This window comes from Mus caroli, chromosome 17, assembly GCF_900094665.2.
Source record: "Mus caroli chromosome 17, CAROLI_EIJ_v1.1, whole genome shotgun sequence".
Taxonomy (NCBI): domain Eukaryota; kingdom Metazoa; phylum Chordata; class Mammalia; order Rodentia; family Muridae; genus Mus; species Mus caroli.
In genome coordinates this window covers 26,639,627-26,659,803 of record NC_034586.1, presented here as the reverse complement: position 1 = coordinate 26,659,803, position 20,177 = coordinate 26,639,627, and the positions used below count along the sequence as shown (strand labels likewise).

The following is a 20,177-nucleotide window of genomic DNA, read 5'->3' as shown; positions in this document are numbered from 1 at the left end:
TGGAACTCACTCTGTAGACCAGGCTGGCCTCGAACTCAGAAATCCGCCTGCCTCTGCCTCCCGAGTGCTGGGATTAAAGGCATGTGCCACCATGCCCGGCACAAAAACTAATTCTTAAAACTTGGAGAGTCCTGGATGCTGACGCAAGGATGCAGTGTCTGTGATGCAGAAGAAGAGAAGGGGCCTCTCAGATGGAACACCAGGGCTTCCAGCAGGTGGGAGTTGTCATGGAGTCATCTTACTAAATTTGTCTAACTAGAATCACTCACAGACAGCAAGGCACCTCAATATATCGCCGTCTGCTCCAGGACCCCTCTGAAATGAATAGGGGATAATAGATATTCATAAGAACGACAGTGCTTAGAAGATCTTGCTGCTCTTCTAGAAGGCCGGAGTTCAGTTCCCAGCACACACACACACACTGGGTGGTTTACAACTACCTGTATCTCCAGCTCCAGAGATCTGATTGATGCACTTTTGGCCTCTACAGGTACTGTACATATATGCAGGTATCTGCATGCAGATGCACATGAATACACATAACAAGGCTAAAATAAGTCTGTAGAAAATAATGTCAGAGCCAGGTGTGGTGTCACACACATTTAATCCCAGTGCTCAGGAGGGAGAGGAAGGCAGATCTCTGTGAGTTCAAGGGCAGCCTGGTCTACAAAGTGAGTCCAGAACAACGAGGGCTCTGTTACACAGACAAACTCTTTTCTCAAAAAGATTATATATATATATATATATATATATATATATATATATATATAATTATGCTATTATATAAATAATATCATAAGTGATACCTGAGAAGCCAAAAGTCCCTCCCAGAACTTAGAAGAAAATCTGTCTATAATTCTATAATTCAGCGTTAAATATCACCATTGTCATAGGCTTCTCATAAAAGCTTTTCATGGGGTTAGAGGTGATCCCTCGTCTTCTCAGTTTGCTGGAGCTTTGTCATGAACATGTATGGGATGTTGCCGGGGACTCTCCCTACCTACATTTATCAAGATGGTCATATGACCTCCCCAAGTAGTGATGGCACACTTAGATGGATTCATTTAAATTCCATAAATATTGGAATTCCTACACTATGTAAGAGCTGTGTAGGAAATATAAACATGGAGAAAGCCATAAACCTGACTAGCAGGAAGTTTATGGCTCAAAAATAAAAGGGAGAAATGTGCAAAGAGCAGTAATTCAAGTCAGACTCGGAGTCCAGGACAGAACTACAAACAAAATGCAGATAGGCCTCCAGAGGGAGGGACAGAGAAGTTGAGGACACAGAGAAGTCTTGATGAAGCAAGCATTGGATAGAAGAAGCTTTGAAGGTAAATACTGATAAAGACTTTTGTGTGAGATCTAAGTGGATAGACTAGAAGGGTGGAAAACATTCTAATTAGTAAAAATAATATAACTGTGATGGTTTCTATATGCTTGGCCCATGGAGTGGCACTACTAGGAGGGATGGCCTTGTTGGAGTAGGTGTGTCCTACTGGAGTAGGTGTGTCACTGTGGGTGTGGGCTTAAGACCCTCATCCTAGCTGCCTGGAAGCCAGTATTCTGCTAGCAGCCTTCAGATGAAGATATAGAACTCTCAGCTCCTCCTGTGCCATGCCTGCCTGGATGCTGCCATGCTCCCACCTCTGAACCTACCTGTAAGCCAATTAAATGTTGTCCTTGGTCATGGTGTCTATTCACAGCAGTAAAGCCCTAACTAAGACAATAACCAAATTTATGAAAAGTCAGACCCCAACTCAAAAGAGAGAGAGAGAGAGAGAGAGAGAGAGAGAGAGAGAGAGAGAGAGAGAGAGAGAGAGAGAGAAGAGGCTAGGGAGATGGCTTAGGCCCCTGTCATGACCTGAGTTCCATCCCTGGAACTCCCATAGTGAAGAGAAAGATCTGGCTCTTACACATCTTCTGGCCTCTGAATGCATATTGTAGCATACGCAGATATATATACACATGTGTATAAACACACATATGCGAGTAAATAAATATAATAACAAGTTTTTAAAATGTGTGGGGCATGAGGAATTCTGGGACCAGGATATCAGAAACACCACAGTCCATATTGCTCGCCGACCTGCAAATATCAGTGGTAATATGCTCCCTGAAGGAGCCAGCAGTGTTCTAATCCTGGCCTCGTGTAACCCCAGTTTAAAGTTAACACCATATGAGGCAGCACAGGCAATGCTGGGCATGGATGTGTCATATGCTGCCAAGGGCCTAGGTGGGACTGGCAGAAACCAGACTCGGGGACACTATTCCTGGTACTTTTCCATTAGTCCAGCACAAAAGCCACATTTGTTGCTGGCCACAGTAGTCCTGCCAGGGAGATGAAGAGAGACAGGGCAGGCAACAGCGGGAATGGAAAGAGAGTAGGGAAGTGGAGGCAAAGAGGGTTGAAGTTCAAAGTCATCCTTGCCTACGTGCTAAGTTGGAGGCCAGCATGGCATCCAAGAGAGCCAAATAAGCAGAAGATGGAGGGAGTTACATCATCAGAGTCGTTGCCCCAAATTGCTGATGCACAAGAGTACAAATGAGCAAATGCTGGCCAGAAAAGTGACCTGACAGTTTGCATCTGGAATGTTCCCAAAGGGCGGCTGCTTAAAGACTCGATTTCCAGCTTGGATCTACTGGAGGATGCAGGGAACGCTAAGAGGTAGAGGCTAGGGGGAGGAACGTATGTCCAGGCTATACCTTTAAAGGTAACAGAAGCACTATGGCCCTTCATTTTCTTCAACATTCTGGCTATGGCGAATGGTATTGCCATATGACTCTGCCACAGCCATCATGTGCTGCCTCAGCCTGAAGCAACTCAACCAATCAATGATGGACTGAAATCTTGCAAACTGTCAGTCACAATAAACCCTCTGTCTTTATAAGTTAGTTTATCTCCAGTAGGTAGTGGATTGGCCTGATGCTGCTTGAATTCTAATGCTTCCTCAAGAAGGGTTGCCTCTGATGAGCAGACCGTCTTATACTCAGGTGATGCTGTGTGAACTTTCTCTCTATTTTAACTGGTCAGTTAAGGACTGGAGTCTGTGATTGGGCAGTGGAAGGGAAAGGTGGGACTAGAAGCTCAAGAGGGGATGGAGGAAGAGCAGGTGGAAGCCATAATGAACCAGAACTACATGGCTGGGAGAAACCACAAGTAACAAGGGGTCTAACAGCTGGTGGGTAACTTAGTACAGGGTTAGATCTGTCCAATCTAAGCATATGGCTTATAATTATAATATCCAGATTGTTTATCTTTTATACGGGCTTATTAGGGTTGAAAATTCCAGCAACATGAGTATTTGTTATAGGAACAGCAAGCCAAGGCACACAGACAGCTTCCTTAGCGGCTTTCGGAGTCTACTGAGACTCTGAGAGCACATTCTGACTTACACACACAAACACACACACACACACACACACACACAAGTCAGACATACCTGCAAGTCGTTTTCTTTTTCCTTCGATTTGATCCACGTTTTTCCCTGAGTCTGGGGATCAATGAGCAGAGGGTATCTGGTGGCCTTTGTCACAATGATGCCATTCTGAATTGACAGGTCATCTCCAGGGAGTCCCTGCAGGCCCCACTCGCCAATCTGAGGAGGAGGAAATGGGGGGATGCCCGCTCAAAGAACAGGAATGTGATGGTTGGTCACTGAGTGCTTATAACCTTCAATGGAAATCACTTAAGCATGTGTTTCCATTTGGGGTATCTAGTGGGGGAAAAGAGCCAAACCAACCTGCAAATACGAGCCAAGTAATGTTAATTAAGTTCAGAATTAGAAAGCAAATTTAAATATTTAGCATCTATTTTTTTTATTTGTCCATGTATGTGTGGATGGATGGGGGTACTACTTGCAGAGACCAGAAGAGAGAGTTACCCCCCCCCCGATCTGGAGGTACAGGGGCTGATAGCCACCTGATGTGGGTACTAAGAATGTAATGTGTGTCCATACTAATAGATAATAAGTCTGGGTTTGTCCTCTTAGGCTGATTGTATATATATATATATATATATATACACACACACACATATATATATACACATATGTATACATGTATAATATATTATATATATATGTGTGTGTGTGTGTATATATATGTGTGTGTGTGTGTGTATAAACCCCAACATATATAAGGGGTATACACACACACAAATATATATATAGGTATATATATAGTATATATATATATATATATATATATATATATATATATATATATATGTAGTTGTGAAAGTAAGTCAGTGTCAGAGAAGAAGATAGCCCTCATCCCCCAGTGCCCCTCCTCTTCCTGCCCTCTGGTTCTGCCTACAAGGCTTATGCAAAGATAGTTGCACAGCTGGGGAGACTTTGGCTGAGATACACTGGTGGGAGTTCATCCATGGTAAGCATGACAATTTCCTTCCCCAAATTTAAGTGGGATTACAGCATGGTCAATGAAATCCCTGAGATCTCATGGAGCCACCAGAATCCACCTTTGCTAAATCACCCCCTAGCACCTCCAAAGACTCAGATGACTGAGGGCTATCTGGACCCACCTTGGGACACAATGTATCTCCTAGGTGTAATCCACCCCCTGTAACATTGTTTGAACCAGAGGCTACTTTTTAACCTCTAAGTACAAAGCAGGGGGAACGCAGCAACTGGCGCCTTCTTGCAACACCCGCACTCACATTAGTTTGAAAACAAACTGCCTGGAAAGTACTTATGGCCCCAGGAGCTTGGCAAGTTTGATACCAACTGACATTGGTATCAAAATCCCGGCAAGTCAGGGTTGACATTGGTATCAAAATCCCGGCAAGTCAGGGTTGCCGCTGGCCATCGGCTGGCCATCGGTACCCGAGCAAGCGCGTTAGGGTGTCACTGTTCCAGGTGGCTGATCTCAAGCGTCAGTGTGACTGGCTTAGTGGTTACCCGGGAGACATGCTTCTGGGCTGCCTGTGAAGCTCTCTGAGAGATTCCACAGAGGAGGGAAGACCTACTTGGAATTTGAGTGGTGCCATGCATCCAATGACTGGGGTCCCGCAAGGGTTAAAAAGGAGAACGTGACCTTTACACTAGTATCCTCCTCCTCTCTACTTCCTGCCTGGGGATGCGATGGCGCAAGCCAACAGATGGCTTCCCCTGCCATGAAGGACTTATCCCTCAGACTGCGGGCCAAAACAATCCTTTTTTCCTTATTTTGTCACAGCAATAAGAAAAGAAACTAATACACTATAATAATTATAATATATATTCTCATATATACATATATATGTGTAGTTATGTACATAAATATCTCATATATAACATATAATGCTTAATATGTATTATATTTACAAACATAAATATCTCATATATATATATACACAACATATATAATGCCTAATATATATTTTATTTACATACATAATATACTATAATACCTAGGTGGTGCTTGTCTTTGCCTCAAACCTTTGAAAGAAATCATAGCAGAATTAACATTTTAAATCATGGAAAGCTATTAAAGCTGCCTTAAGTAACAGAAATAAATTTTTCAACTACAATCAAACCAGACATTCTTTGGCTTCTTGTTTATGGTAAGAACTAAAATAAGGCTGAAATTCTGATACTGCTGGCAAGAGTCAGACTTACTGTTGGAGGGTCCACCAACATTGCAATAAGATTCAGGTTTTCAGTGAAAGGAATTTTCCGTGCTTTCAACTCTAACTCCCATTGATCTTTAAGCAAATAGTTCCGAAATATCTGATTGAAGGGGCCGAGGTAGGAGAGAAAGCCTGTGCAGAGCAGAACATCGCCTACGAGTCTGTGAAGAAAAATAAAATGCAGATGCCTTCTCCTGGAGAAGCTACAGTGCAGGCTTGCTTTGCCATAGGGTATAATCTCTCGTTGCCCCTGACCTTGAAAGACTACAAAAAAAGAGTCCTAAGTGCAAAAGGGGTGGGCGGGGTCATACTCAGGTGGGTCACAGAGCGGCAAACGTGGACCATGCCTTCTTCTTACTGCACACCCTGCTCACAACCTGTCTTAGGGCAAACACTTTGTGTGTGTTCGTGTGCATGTCTGCATACTCATGTGTGCAGAGACCTATGTGTGTGCATGTGCTCATGCGCAAACACATTGGCCCAAATGGCGCCCGTACGAGGGTCAATGCCAGTTGTCATTCCTCAGGTGTCACCCCACCTTGTTTTTTGAGACAGGGTTTCTCTCTGGCTTGGAGCTCACTAGCTGACCAGAGAGGCCCCAGGGATCTACTTGACTCTCTACCCTCCTAGTTCTGGGATTCCGATGTGCACCACCACATTTGCCTTTCCACATCTTTGCAAGACAGGGCCTTCACTGGATGAGTCCTCTCCCCTGCCTAATGCGCGTTGTTGAAATCACTGAGTGTAAGCCCAGAGAATCAGACAAGTGTCAGGCAGTCCTGGTGAATGGTGAACTGAAACATCGCCAGATGTGCACCCTCCCCCAACACCACCACCATCCTGCTAGAAATGTGTCCAGCAGTGCTTCATCAAAGTCCTTTTTGGGGATTCATGGATGGGGGTAGGATTTGTGGTCTCGATGTCACAGAGAGATGAAAACGGAAGTGGGTGGCTAAGAAGGGAGCCCACAAAGACTACCTACCTATTAATCTGAGCCTTGAACTCCTTACTTTGCTGGGTCCACCGGACTTTCTCCCCACTCAGGCCATCAATGAGCGTGGAGGCTGCCTGCATCTTCTTCCTGCACATGTCGGCATCATTGAGCAGGTCCTGCATTCAGAATGAGAAACGTCTCAGACAACATTTTCAAGCTCTGCAGCAGGGACGTGTTGCGTTCGCACATAAAACTACACTGAGGAATTTCTCAGCTTGTAAAATAATTGGGGCTGGGAAATAACACCGTGACAAATTAACAAATCAATTACATTTTGATCACTCATTCTTTATACAATGATTGATTTGTTTTTGTTTTTGTTTTTAACCTTACAAAATTTCAAAGACATATGTAAAAAAGGGCTAGGGATAGAGCGCAGTAGGCAGAGTGCTTGCCTAGCATCCATGAAGCCTTGGGTTTGATCCCCAGCAACACTTAAAGCCAGGCATGGTAGCGAATGCCTGTAATCCCAGCACCCTACAGGTAGAGATACAGAAAGATCAGAGGTTCAAGGTCATCTTTGGCTAGGCTGAATGGAGAAAAAGTGGGGTGCATAGACCTCTGTCCCCAAGATGAATGAATAATTACATAAAAATTAAATGAGGCTAAAATCCAAGGATATTTTATTAGAGAGACCCCAAGATTTATATGTTAAAGTAGTATTTTGATTAACTCTTTTCCAAAGAATAATAATAAATAGTAAAAATGATTCTATTCCTGCCATTAATTTTTAGTCAGTATAAAAAATAATGGGTTTCATTATGACATTTCACATGTGCATAAAATTGTGCTTTGCTCTTATCCATGTCCCTGTTGTCATCCCTCCCCTTTTAATGGTTGATTCTCCCTTAACCCCACATTTTCCTTCTGCTTTTACGTCGTTTATAAATAGATGATGATGATGATGATGAAGATAGATAGATAGATAGATAGATGCATAGATATAAATGGATAGATAGATAAAGATACAGATAGATATAGATGTATATCTATATTGATGGATAGACAGATGATTGATAGATACATAGATAGATACATATACTCATTCATACATATAAGTGGATAATAAATAATATAGATAGATATAGATGTATATCTACATGGATGGATAGATAGCTACAGATTGATAATAGATAGATAGATAGATAGATAGATAGATAGATAGATAGATAGATAAATAGATATGAATGGATAGAAGGCAGAGATAGATCTAGACAGATATGACTGGGTGGCAAAAAACACACAGATAGGTTCCACCTATGAGAGGGAACGCATGCTACCTGAGAAACAAAAATACTTGAGGAGGTAAGTATCTGCCCTGATTTAAACATGTATCTACATCACTGTGGAGCATGCCCATGTTTTTACGTATAAGCCTTAAAGCTGCATTTCATTAAACCTCAGAGCTGCATCCCGCAGAGCATCTGTACATCTCTTCTCCTGCCTCGCCTCACCATTTTCTCGTTCATTGCGGCGTCAAACTTGGCCTGCACTTTATCCAGCTCAGCTTGCTTCTCGTCCAGCAGCGCCTGGGCCTTCCCTAATTCCACATTGGCCACAGCCAAGCGGCCTTCCTGCTTGGCCAGGTTTGCCTTAGAAAGGAAAGGGGAATGGTTCACGCAAAGTCACACAAGCCCCATGAAACATTCATGATCTTAGTTCGTAAATTATCGCATAAATCATAGAATTTTTGCAGCGGGTGCTACTTCTAGGGTCATCTGTTTCAGTGTTTGCAACAGGGGAGGCAGGCTGTCTTGGGGATATTTTATTAATTTTTCCCCCTTTTAATTATTAATGGTTGCTATGGAAAGCACAGAAAATGCAACAATGTAAAGAAAGAATAAAAAACAAACTTTGGTTATTTTTAAGACATAAGTACTGTGTTAAGAAGGTACTGAATGGTGCTCGCTTCGGCAGCTCATGTACTGAAGTTGGAATGATACAGAGACCACCACGGCCCCTGGGCAAGGATGACATGCAAATTTGAGAGGTATTCCATATTTTTAATGTGAGAAACATGGAAATAAAGGTTAGTTTCTCGTTTTACACTTGATCTTAGCCAAAAGGCCGAGAAGTGATTAATTTCTCTTTTTAAAAAAGGTACTAAATGTCATTCTTAATTTTTTTAATTAATAGACTCTAATCATCGGTGAACATCGATGTTTTTAAATTAAAAAAATCATTTTACGTGCTTGGGTGTTTTGCCTGCATGCAGGTCTGAGAAGAGGGCGTCGACCCCTTGGAACTGAGGCCACGCGGGTGCTGAGAACTGAACCCAGGTTCTCTGCAGGAACAGTCAGTGCTCTTAACTGCTGGGCCATCTCTCCGGTCTCTCAGAATACTTTTCCACCCAGTGCTACGACTTTGTGATGCTTTACCATCCGAATGCATCTTAACTTACTAACACTTCCCAGCATTTGTACATATTCTTCCTCTAGCTGGATTTTAACTCTTAAAAATGACACGCTGATAGATGCTGCTGGATATATCAGCAATTTGGTCTGTGGTTCTGGTAAAGACGCCTTTTGAAATGAAGTTACTGTAACAGTAATTTTTTTTTCCTTTCCTCTTTCCTTTTCTAAATCCTACATGGTAACTATCTGCTTCCTGTCCGTTTGAAATAATTAATCACTGTGGCACACCCATAGCTTTCTGGGGTTAAAAGTTCTTTAATGTCTCATTTTCTTTCTTGTGTACTTACTTGCATATTTATTTAGGTGGCTTCTCACTCTAGACCAGGCCAGCCTCAACGTCCCAGCGGTCCCCCTGCCCCTGCCTCCCAGGAGCTGGGATAAAGGCCTGCGCCACTCCATCTGGCCCATGGGAAGGTGGTCAGATCCGCTAGGTCTATCAAGGACCAATGGCTTGTGCCACAGCCTCCAGCCACCACAGAGGTTTTGTTGGTTCCCACTTTATAAATAAATTTTCGTTCCATTTTATGCTTTATTTAATCCAACACTATCTTGTTTCTTTCACAGAGCATACTATAATTAGATCTTTGCTGTGGATCATATTTTTTTATTAATTAAAAAAATAATAACTTTGCTCTTAGAAGCCTTTACCTCTGAATCTAAATTTCTAGTAAAGTTTTTGTCTGGCTCTCTTTGCATTTGGGGCTGTTTCCCCATCATTTCCCTCTATTAAAACTTTATTCTCTATTTCATTCCGAATTATCTACGCAGAGCTTAAAGAGGCAGCCGTGTCTTAAGAGAATCCCGCCCACAGCACTTTCAGCTTGGTTGGGTGGAGGGGTTGAGTTTGAGTGGTGCCTGGCTTTAGCTCCCGTGGGATGAGTCCAGGCAGGAAGCAGGGGCAGGCAGGTCCCTGTGAGCACCAGGCTAACGTGGTCTACAGAGCTAGTTCCCGGCCATCCAGGACTCACATTACAAAAGGTTACAAAAATAAATGAATAAATACTAACATTAAAATGTGGTTACAGCCAGGCGTGGGGGCGCACGCCTTTAATCCCAGCACTCGGGAGGCAGAGGCAGGCGGATTTCTGAGTTCAAGGCCAGCCTGGTCTACAAAGTGAGTTCCAGGACAGCCAGGACTACACAGAGAAACCCTGTCTCAAAAAAAAAAAAAAAAAAAAAAAAAAAAAATGTGGTTACAGCCAGGCGTGGGGGCGCACGCCTTTAATCCCAGCACTCGGGAGGCAGAGGCAGGCGGATTTCTGAGTTCGAGGCCAGCCTGGTCTACAAAGTGAGTTCCAGGACAGCCAGGACTACACAGAGAAACCCTGTCTCAAAAAAAAAAAAAAAAAAAAAAAAAAAAAAAAAAAAAAAAACAAAAAAACAAAAAATGTGGTTATAGAAACATTTGCCCATGACACTCTAAATTATAGTCTGTCTGCGAATGGTAATTCTATTTTTTTTTAAAGAGTTGGTATAGTCTTTATTCTCTCCCACCACACGGGGCATATATTTATTTTTTAATTAATTAATTAACTTCACATCCCAACTGCAGTTTCCCCTCCCTCCCTCCCTCTCCTCCCAGTCCTCCCTGCCCCAACCTCCCCCCTCCTCCCTTTCTCTTCAGAAAAGGGGAGGCCTCCCATGCATATCAGCCAGCCATGGCAAACCAAACTGCAGTGAGATTAGGTGTATGTCTCCTTTTTTTAGACTAAGCATTCCAGTAGAGAGAAAGGGTCCCCCAAAGTCAGGCAACAGAGTCGGAGACAGCCCCTGCCTCCCACTGTCAGGCTAACACTAATTCTTATGATCGATTTTACCAAATACTGAGGAGGAAGGAAATTTACCTTCAAGGGCAACACTTCCCTGTTGATGCCGTAAAATATCACCATAGCAAGTGTCCAGGACAGCAGCCCAGCCACGTTGCCACACACTTTTTTGGCACTTTCAAAAGTGTAGTCGTCCATGTTAAAATATGGCTGCAGTAGCTCAACCGTCTCCTCGTTGATTGTGTCCTTGGGGAACTGCTGCAGGCTGAAGAGGAACCCCGTGGCACTCATCAGCTGCAACATAGCATGGCAATCTCTCAGGTCTGGGAGAAGAGAAACCCTGCCTTCCTGCGCTGATGTGGCCTTATTAACCCTGGTAACTGGAATGGAAATGGCCCCCGATAGGTTCCTACACTCGTCCCGGTTGATGGAACTATTTGGGAAGGATTAGGAGGTATGGTCTTGTTGGAAGAGGTGTGTCACTAGAAGTGGGCTTTGAGGTTTCAGAAGTATACATCTTTCTCAACTAGTCTCTACCTTGTGGCTATATCTCCAGATGTGAGTTCTCTGCTGCTGCTCAAGTGCCATGCCTGCCTGCCTGCCTGCTATCAATCGACCAAGGCCCGAAAACAAAACAATGAGGCAGAATAAAGCTTTCCTTTTTATAAATGTATTACATCAGGGACTGTGTGGCAGTGATGGGGACGGGAACCCAAATAGCATGAAGGTTAAGGTAAACTCTTGAGAACATGGTAGTTGGTGATCAACCAGTGTGTTCTACTTGTCTGGCTGAGTCTTCATGTCCTAAGATACCTGATGTGCCTCACAAGACAAAGTTATTTTTCCTACCTTTAACGACTCTCCCCATGATGGCTTGCAGCAGGGCTTTTCTGGGTCCATGGTAACAGGATCGATTTTCTTTTGGAACAGCAGCAGGACACAGTCCATGATTCTCATAATGAGATGTGGTGGTTTGGCAAGCTTCCTGACTGTGGCAATGTCATTTGGCTTGATGGTCTGTAGATGGGAATAGAAATCAGTATAAATTTTTTTTCCTGAATGGTATTAGTAGACTTATGTATGGAAACCTATTATCTTTAAATGACTAAAGTATAAAACAAAATGTATTTCATCTTCCAATTCCTGTCATCATCTCCTCAGGGGAATCAAATCCTATGATTTCTCTGCATAATGGCTTGTGATGGTTTGTACATGCTTGGCCCAGGAAGTGGCACTATTAGGAGGTATAGCCTTGTTGGAGTAGGTGTGTCACTGTGGGTGTGGGCTTAAGACCCTCATCCTAGTTGCCTGGAAACCAGTTTTCTGCTAGCAGCCTTCAGATGAAGATATTGAACTCTCAGCTCCTCCTGCACCATGCCTGCCTGGATGCTGCCATGCTCCCACCTTGATGATAATGGACTGAACCTCTGAACCTCTAAGCCAGCCCCAATGGACTGTTGTCCTTTACAAGACTTGCCTTGGTCACGGTGTCTATTCACAGCAGTAAAACCCTGACTAAGATTTATGTTTATTTGACTTTACCACTGTTCCACCTTCACGTGACTGACTTAAAGTATCACTACCACATGTGGCCCACTGCCCAGACCTTTGCTAGATCTCGCTGTGTAACAGACAGCTTGCATCATCAAAACAGTGTACAGATATTAAGAGGGTTGACAGGGATGGGGAGATAGCTCTGTTGGTGAAGTGACTTTTATGCCAAGCACGAGGCCTTAATCCTAAGCACCCACATTAAAGCCAAGTATGGCAGCTTGTGCCTATAATCCTAGCACTGGGAGACAAAGACAGGGGAACCCCAGGGGGGCTGTTGGCCATCTAACTGAATCAGCTCCAGGGTCATTGGGAGACCCTGTCTCAAAAAAAGATAAGAGAGTGACAGCATGACATTTAATGTCAAATTCTGATCTCCATACACATGTGCATGCATATGTATGTATACACAGAAATGTACATGTGCATTGTACTGGCTGGGTTTGTGTGTCAATATGACACAAGCTGGAGTTAGCACAGAGAAAGGAGCCTCCCTTGAGGAAATGCCATGAGATCCAGCTGTAAGGCATTTTCTCAATTAGTGATCAAGGATAGGAGGGTCCATTGTGGGTGGTGCCATCCCTGGGTTCTATAAGAGAGCAAGCAAGCCAGTAAGCAGCACTCCTCTTGCTTCCAAGTTCCTGCCCTGTGTGAGTTTCTGTCCTGACTTCCTTTGGTGATGAACAGCAGTGTGGAAGTGTAAGCTAAACAAACCCTTTCCTCCCCAATTTGCTTCTTAGTCATTATGGTTTGTGCATAGAAACCCTGACTAAGACATGCATACAACATACACACACACACACACACACACACACACACACACACACACACATATATATATATATATATATATATATATATTCTGAAGAAAAAGAGACAAAGCCTTGAATATCAGAAATCTTTTAGAGCTATCTTGTCTCTGGAAGGGGGAGAAACTCCATAGAAACAAGAGAAATTATTACAGCATAAGGCTTATGACAATATGGTCAGGAGCTGTGAGCTGGATTTAATTGACATTGTCACTATGGTGGTTTGGATGAGAGAGGATCCCATAGACTCATATGTTTGAGTGCTTGGTCCCCAGTTGGTTTGAACTATTTGGGAAGAATTTGAAGGTGTGGTCTTGATGGAGGAGGTGTGTTCCTGGGTGTGGGCTTTGAGGTTTCAAAAGACTCACACCATTCCCAGTGTGCTCTCTGTTTCCTGTTTGTGGTCTGGTGTGTGAGATCTCAGCTGCTGCTCCAGCTGCCTCCCACAATGCCTTGCTCCACCAGCATAAACTCTGACCCTCTGGAACTGGAAACCCAGTTCAACTCTCTCTTTTATACTACTGGTCATGGTGCTTTATCACAGCAATAGAAATGAACCAATGCAACCAATGCGCAAGCCCAGGACAACAAGGGAAACACAAATCAGTAAAATGTCTCAAGACTCACCTGGTTCTTTCACACAGACCCATAAAGGGAATGGAGGGGTGCATCCTGGACATGGAACTAAGAGATTACCATACATTTATTCATTTATTTAACAGCTATAGGCATTTTCCTATATAAAGCAAAGCTAACAGAAAGAGCCTTGCCTTCATAGCCTCCCAAGGGAGGCAGAGGAAATACAGCTGCTTTAAAGTAAGTGTCCTGTCAGGACCAAAGCTTAGGAGGATGGGAGGGTAGAAAAGAGCTCAGAAGAACAGAAAACGTTCTAGAGGGGTGAGGACTGGGCCCAGATTCTAAAGATGGCTGTGATCAGGCAGTGAAGGTTAGGAGAAGCAGTCCTGGCAAGAGGAGGTTTAGCAGCCCACTTAGGTACATGCAAAGACAAGGCCATGCTTCTTCCGGAACCCCAAGGTGCTTCTGTATGGGAGAGTCACACTGTAGGTAGCAACAGAACAACAAGGGCAAAGTTCAAGACATGGGTAGGAGTGGAGTCAGGTTACCTGTCAGCAACAGAATCTCAGAGATAGATAGATGGATAGACAGACAGACAGATACATGTGTACATACATATAAACATAAATATATACGCACAAAATATGTATACATGTATAAATATAATAGATATGTGCATATATAATATACACATATATGTGTACACGTGAACATAGGTAAACATGTGCATAATATACATATGTATATATAATACACACATAACACATACATATGTACATACAAACATAGATACATACACAATACACACAGTATACATATGAACATAGGTAGATAGATAGTAACAATAGATTGATAGATACTAGATAAAGAATAGGCAGGCAGGCAGATAGAACACTGTTAATGTGTCCAACAAATGATCTTATTCCTAATGCCTACATAGAAACCTCAAGAATCTATGAGTGATTATCACAATGTCTATGGAGACTTAGAAAATCAAAAAACACAGACTCTCGATTATGTGAGTAAAAGCGGTGATCCTGAGAAGGAAAGGCCCATCTCCTGCCTCCAGAGCTGTGTCCCTGTTGTGTGCATTGTGCACACATACACACACACACACACACACACACACACACACACACACAGAGTTTGTTGCTTGGTAGGCTAAGGCAGAAGGACGGCTGGAGGCCAGCCTGGGCAACATAGTAAGACCACCCCCTCTTTTGAAAGAAAACACAGTGGCAGGAAAAGTAAAGGGGGGAGGGAGAGAGAGCACGGGAGAGAGAGCAAGGGAGAAGAGGATAAAAACTGTGCCCTTCTGGCCTCGAGGCCATGGACACCCAGTCTGGAACTTTAATCCATAGAGAGATGAAAACTCACAACAGAGTCTTAAAGGGGCAAGCAGCTAGGAAAAGGCTGTCCACATTATCTGAATCTATCATGCTCTCCAGAGGCATGTCCAATCCCTGGGTCCCCAGCCACATGTGTCCCAGGATGGCTTTGAGTGCAGCCCAGCACATCTGGAGCTGACAGAGTTGTGTCAAAAGAGTGGACATCCCCAGGTTAGGCCACTGGCCCCAGGCTCTGGTTCTGGCTCTCACGGAAGGCTGGTTCAGGAAAGAAAGTAAGAGGTGACAAGGAGCGAGCGAGTGAGCACACTAGAGCCCTGTTGCTGAGGAAACGGAGCCAACATCTGTCTCCAGGCTGCATTGTAAGTTATAAATGGGGTCGAGAACACAGCTCTGCTTCCTGACCACAAAGATCCAGGGTTAATTCCACATACACAACCTGACACCAGAGGTGATTTGTGCAGCGAGAGTGGGGAGGGAGGGTGATCGGAGAGAGACAGAGACAGAGCGCGCGCGCGCGAGAGTGGACTCACATTCAGGGCTGCCTCGGCTTCTTCCAGGGCAGGTTTGGCGGCCTCCAGCTTAGTTTCTGCCTTCACCTTCTCGCTGTCAATTTCATCCACAATTTTCTGAGCTTTATCTTTTACCTCCTGGACTTCGTTTTTCACTTTGGCTGAAGCCTGGGCACTCACTGTGACCTCTGCCAGGACCTGGTAAATTCAGAGAGTAAGCCAAACCCTTTAGAGTGGAATGTATGGGTTTGGGTCTTCGAGACATTTTATTTAGTAGAGTACAAGACAAGAAACTAAGAGCAAAGATTTCCATCTAAGTCACCTACATTGTAATGTGTGTTATTAGTGACTTTTGAGGGGGGCTGGAGAGATGGCTCAGCAGTTGGGAACATTGACTGCCCTTCCAAAGGACCTGAGTCCACCCACACCAGGGGGCTCACAAGCATCTGTAACCCCAGCTCTAAGACATCAGACACCCTCTTCTGGCCTCCATGGGTACTGTGTGCATGTGGACACACACATACATATATACACATAGTTAAAAAAGAAATCTTGCCTGGCAGTGGTGGTGCATGCCTTTAATCCCAGCACTTTGGAGGCAAAGACAGGCAGATTTCTGAGTTTGAGGCCAGCCTGGTCTACAGAGTGAGTTCCAGGACAGCCAAGGCTATACAGAGAAACCCTGTCTCGAAAAACCAGAAAAAAAAATCTTTAAAATAGTTTCTGAGGGGTACCTTGCAATACCCCATCTCATAAGCTGTCCTTGAGCTTTGAGTATATATGAACAAATGCAAGCCTCCATTAAAACAGTGTTTCCAGTCTATGAGCGTCTACATAATTAAAAGAATTCACTGGGCAACTTTAATCCCAGTACTCAGGAGGCAGAGGCAGGAGAATCTCCAAGTTCAAAGCCAGCCTGGTCTTCAGAGTAAGTTCCAGGACAGCCAGCACTGAAACCCCATCTCTATAAACCAAGAGATAGATAGATGATAGATAGATAGATAGATAGATAGATAGATAGATAGATAGATAGATGGATGGATGGATGGATGGATGGATGGATGGATAGATAGATAGATAGATAGATAGATAGATAGATAGATAGATAGATAGATAGATAGATTCATGAGCTGTGGCTCCCCTAGAAACTTAGAATATGAAAAGACCTTAAAGACAAGACTTAATACATGGTAAAGGAGAAAGTGCGCAGGCAGGTAAGTAACAGCAAGAACTTAGGTAGACAGAGAAAAAGGAATGTTCTAGACCAGTCAGAGGATGTCCTTGTTTCTGTGTAAGTTACGCAGTCCAGGCTAATGGTCTTACCACACAGTCTGCAGGCTCATGTCTCATTTATTTATTTTTTTATAAAGTCTTAAAATAATGGTTTCTATAAGTAATTCTTAATTATGTGAGAATTGCGTAACAATGCAAAAAAATGCTTAACATGATGGGAAGTGTTTCTTTGAGGGTCGTGACGGGGTGGGTGCCAACTCACTTCGTCTGCTTTAATGGAAGCCACCGCCAGTTCCTTCTCCTTCACTGCGAGATCCTGTGAGAGCTTAGCCACAGATTCGCTCGCCTCCATCAGCTTGTCGAGACCTTTACAAACACACACGGGCACACCCTTGCTGATTATGGGTATCAGGTATGTATTCGCTATGTCTAAAGAAGGCCGACGTGTGGCATACATACCAAACACAGCATGGCTCGCCATGGACAGAAATATACCTGTCTTTAGGACAAGACCAAATCAGTATTCTTAGCATACCCAGCTTTTCACGAGGTTGCTGGGGATCCGAACTTGGGTCCTCATCTTATGCAAACACATACCTTACCCACTGAGCCATCTCATTACTTCATTTATTTCTGGTTTTGCTTTTTTCCACAAGATGGCTTCTCCTTGTCAGCAAGCACCATTCGGAGACCGAGATTCGTGCCTGACACAGTGAACTCAGGGCTAAAAGGAAGGGGCCCTCTGTTTGCAACTGCCCAGTTATTTTACCAGGTCAAATGGCATTTGTCACCATGGCCTACTTTTAATAATTAAATGAATATTTATTGGACAAACACCCCAGAGTTCATGATCATCCTGGACTATATATACGAGTTAGGGGCCAGTGTAGACTATAGGAGACACTGCCTGAAAATAAGTACCTAAATAAATACCTAAATAAATACCTAAATAAATAAGTAGGAGCTGGAAAGATGGCTTGTAGGTGACAGGCTTCTTCTCTCCCTCAGTGAGGTAGATATAGGCCAGATTAGGCCAAAGGCAAGTTTGATAGGTGCTGCTCTTGGATGGGTTCATCAATCCCGAAGAACAGGGCTGAGGAAGTCTCACACCCAGACTAGGGTGGGGCAGTTTTATAGACTGTAGGCAAGGAGTAGTGACATGTCTGCCATAAGCTGGGTTTGTGCCCAAGTGTGGTCAAGAGCTGAGTGCTTAGCCAGGGACTTGAGTGGCTGGCAGCATCATGGAGGAGGTTGCCACAGCTGCCAAGACTGGGGAACTGGGCGCTTGGAGCCATTGCTTTGGAGTTTTTCGGGGGGGGTGGGATGAGGAAAGGAAGGCAAATGGGGTTTCCGAGCTCATGCAGGGGTGGGTGAGCAGAGGTTCCAACCTAACAATAAGTCAAGAGTCTGTAGTGTTCTAGCAGAAAAATTTTATTCCCAACACCCATGCAGGGCACCTCAAACTTCCTATAACTCCAGTTGCTAGGGATTCAATGATGCCTCCTTACCTCCAGATGCACTTGCACTCAAATGAACGTGCACACACGCACGCATACACAGAGTCATATACTCACACATGGTCAGTCACATACACACAGTCACATACACACAGCCACATATACACACTCACATGCTCACACAGTCACATATACACAGTCACATGATGACATACAATCACATACACACAGTTACATATTCACACATAGTCACATGCTTACACACAGTCACATATTCATACATAGTCACATGCTCACATACAGTCATAAGCTCACAGTCACTGCTTACACACAGTCACATGCTCATACACACATGTCATACGCATACACACAGTTACATGTTCATACATATACACAGTCACATATCCACACATAGTCACATATACATAGTTTTCAATCAAAACAAAAACAAAACAGAGTGCAGAGTGTTTGATTTTCAAATACAATGATACCCATTCAATAAAACATTGGGATTGCCATTAAACAAACCCTGAAAAAGACAAAACTGGCCAATATTCCTCTTACCAATATTCATCCGTTCCGCTTGTTCGTTGATATATTTCACCTTATCGGTGTAAATGTTTTTATAACCATTTATAAATGAGAGATATGATTTGGGAGTCACGTGGGCTCTTCGGCGGTATCTGAAAATGGAATATAAAAATCGTCTCTTCAGTCACTCCAGTGTCCTTCTGTAAAGTGCCCTTTACACTGCTTCCACTATGAAAGCCAGCGGGGGGTACCTGGCATCCCAGAAGGCCATGGGAAAACACAGAACATATCTATCTGTTGTTTTTCCCTCAAGGGTGTTTCCATATATGGAAAGCTGAGAGAAGGATGTCTGTCACTCCATCGGGACTGTGAAGGTCAAATAAATTGTCATACATGAGCTTGCTCTGTCAACAAGTTTCTGGACAGAAAGGAGAGACAGTGGGGCTTATGCCAATGGACTCCATAATTTATTTCTGCGTGGCTGTTATTTGCTACTCAGCATAAGACCAGTTCTCTCCCCTGTCTAGCTGAAATGGCCTTGAACTCCAAACAGCCACACTCACTGTGGGCTTTACACTTCAGTCCTCATTGTGACCACAGAAATAAACAAAAGGTAATTTCACATGTAAGAAAGTGAGGTTTAGATTCTAGAGTCTCCCTGGATTCTACAGTCCCTTGCCATTTTTGATCTCATGACTCATCTTTGGAGTTCGGAGGCATTTTAACATTTTCAAAGCTCCTTTTGATTGTTTTGTTTTTGTCTTTTGCTTGCTTGTTTGGAACATGGACATATATGTAACCATAACTACAGCATTTTGTGAAAACGTTCACTTTGTAAAATCATTTTGTAAAAAGAAAAAAAAATCATTCTTCAGTGTAAAGGAATGGGAAAAGCTTAAAAGATGTAGCAAATTTTTCCAAAAAGAAAATCAAGAAATACATTTTGTGGTCATATGAAAGGAAAAGGAAATTAATCTTGCTAGATGATTGATAGAGGCAGAAGAAATAACACCTGCCACATCTGCCTAATTGTGATGATTTTCACTCACTAATTTCCGGCAGTCTGAGAAACGCCTAGAATCAGATAAGAGGTTAAGAGGGGTGGTCTGGGCATGGTACTAACAAAAAGAAGAGGACAGCTTAAGCAAACACTTCAAGGCATGGGAATCCCTTAGAACTCCTGGCATTACCCAGACTCTGCACAGAAAAACAAGCACAGGTTTTTAGGAAGGTTGTGTACCTCACAAAACCTATCCATTTAACTCAAGCAGGGAGCTCTCTATTCTGGAGGCCCCAGCAGGCAGCTCTCTATTCTGGAGGCCCCAGCAGGGAGCTCTCTATTCTGGAGGCCCCAGCAGG

At 43.5% G+C, this 20,177-nt stretch overlaps 1 protein-coding gene and 1 non-coding gene across 2 annotated transcripts in view; one reads left to right on the top strand and one right to left on the bottom strand.

Moving 5' to 3' along the window:
• Positions 1-20,177, bottom strand: part of Dnah8 (dynein axonemal heavy chain 8) — a 248,314-nt gene that overhangs the window by 85,754 nt on the left and 142,383 nt on the right. Inside the window, exons 66-74 of the mRNA XM_021186523.1 lie at positions 18,852-18,970; positions 17,093-17,196; positions 15,619-15,795; positions 11,653-11,820; positions 10,882-11,097; positions 8,078-8,215; positions 6,612-6,739; positions 5,619-5,790; positions 3,444-3,599 (exon numbers count right to left, since the gene is read on the bottom strand). Coding sequence (XP_021042182.1) covers positions 3,444-3,599; positions 5,619-5,790; positions 6,612-6,739; positions 8,078-8,215; positions 10,882-11,097; positions 11,653-11,820; positions 15,619-15,795; positions 17,093-17,196; positions 18,852-18,970 — 1,378 coding nt within the window. The remainder of the gene's footprint in view (positions 1-3,443; positions 3,600-5,618; positions 5,791-6,611; positions 6,740-8,077; positions 8,216-10,881; positions 11,098-11,652; positions 11,821-15,618; positions 15,796-17,092; positions 17,197-18,851; positions 18,971-20,177) is intronic.
• On the top strand, positions 8,525-8,628 carry LOC115029828. The gene has a single exon (XR_003835385.1). It is a non-coding gene; the product is annotated as a U6 spliceosomal RNA (small nuclear RNA).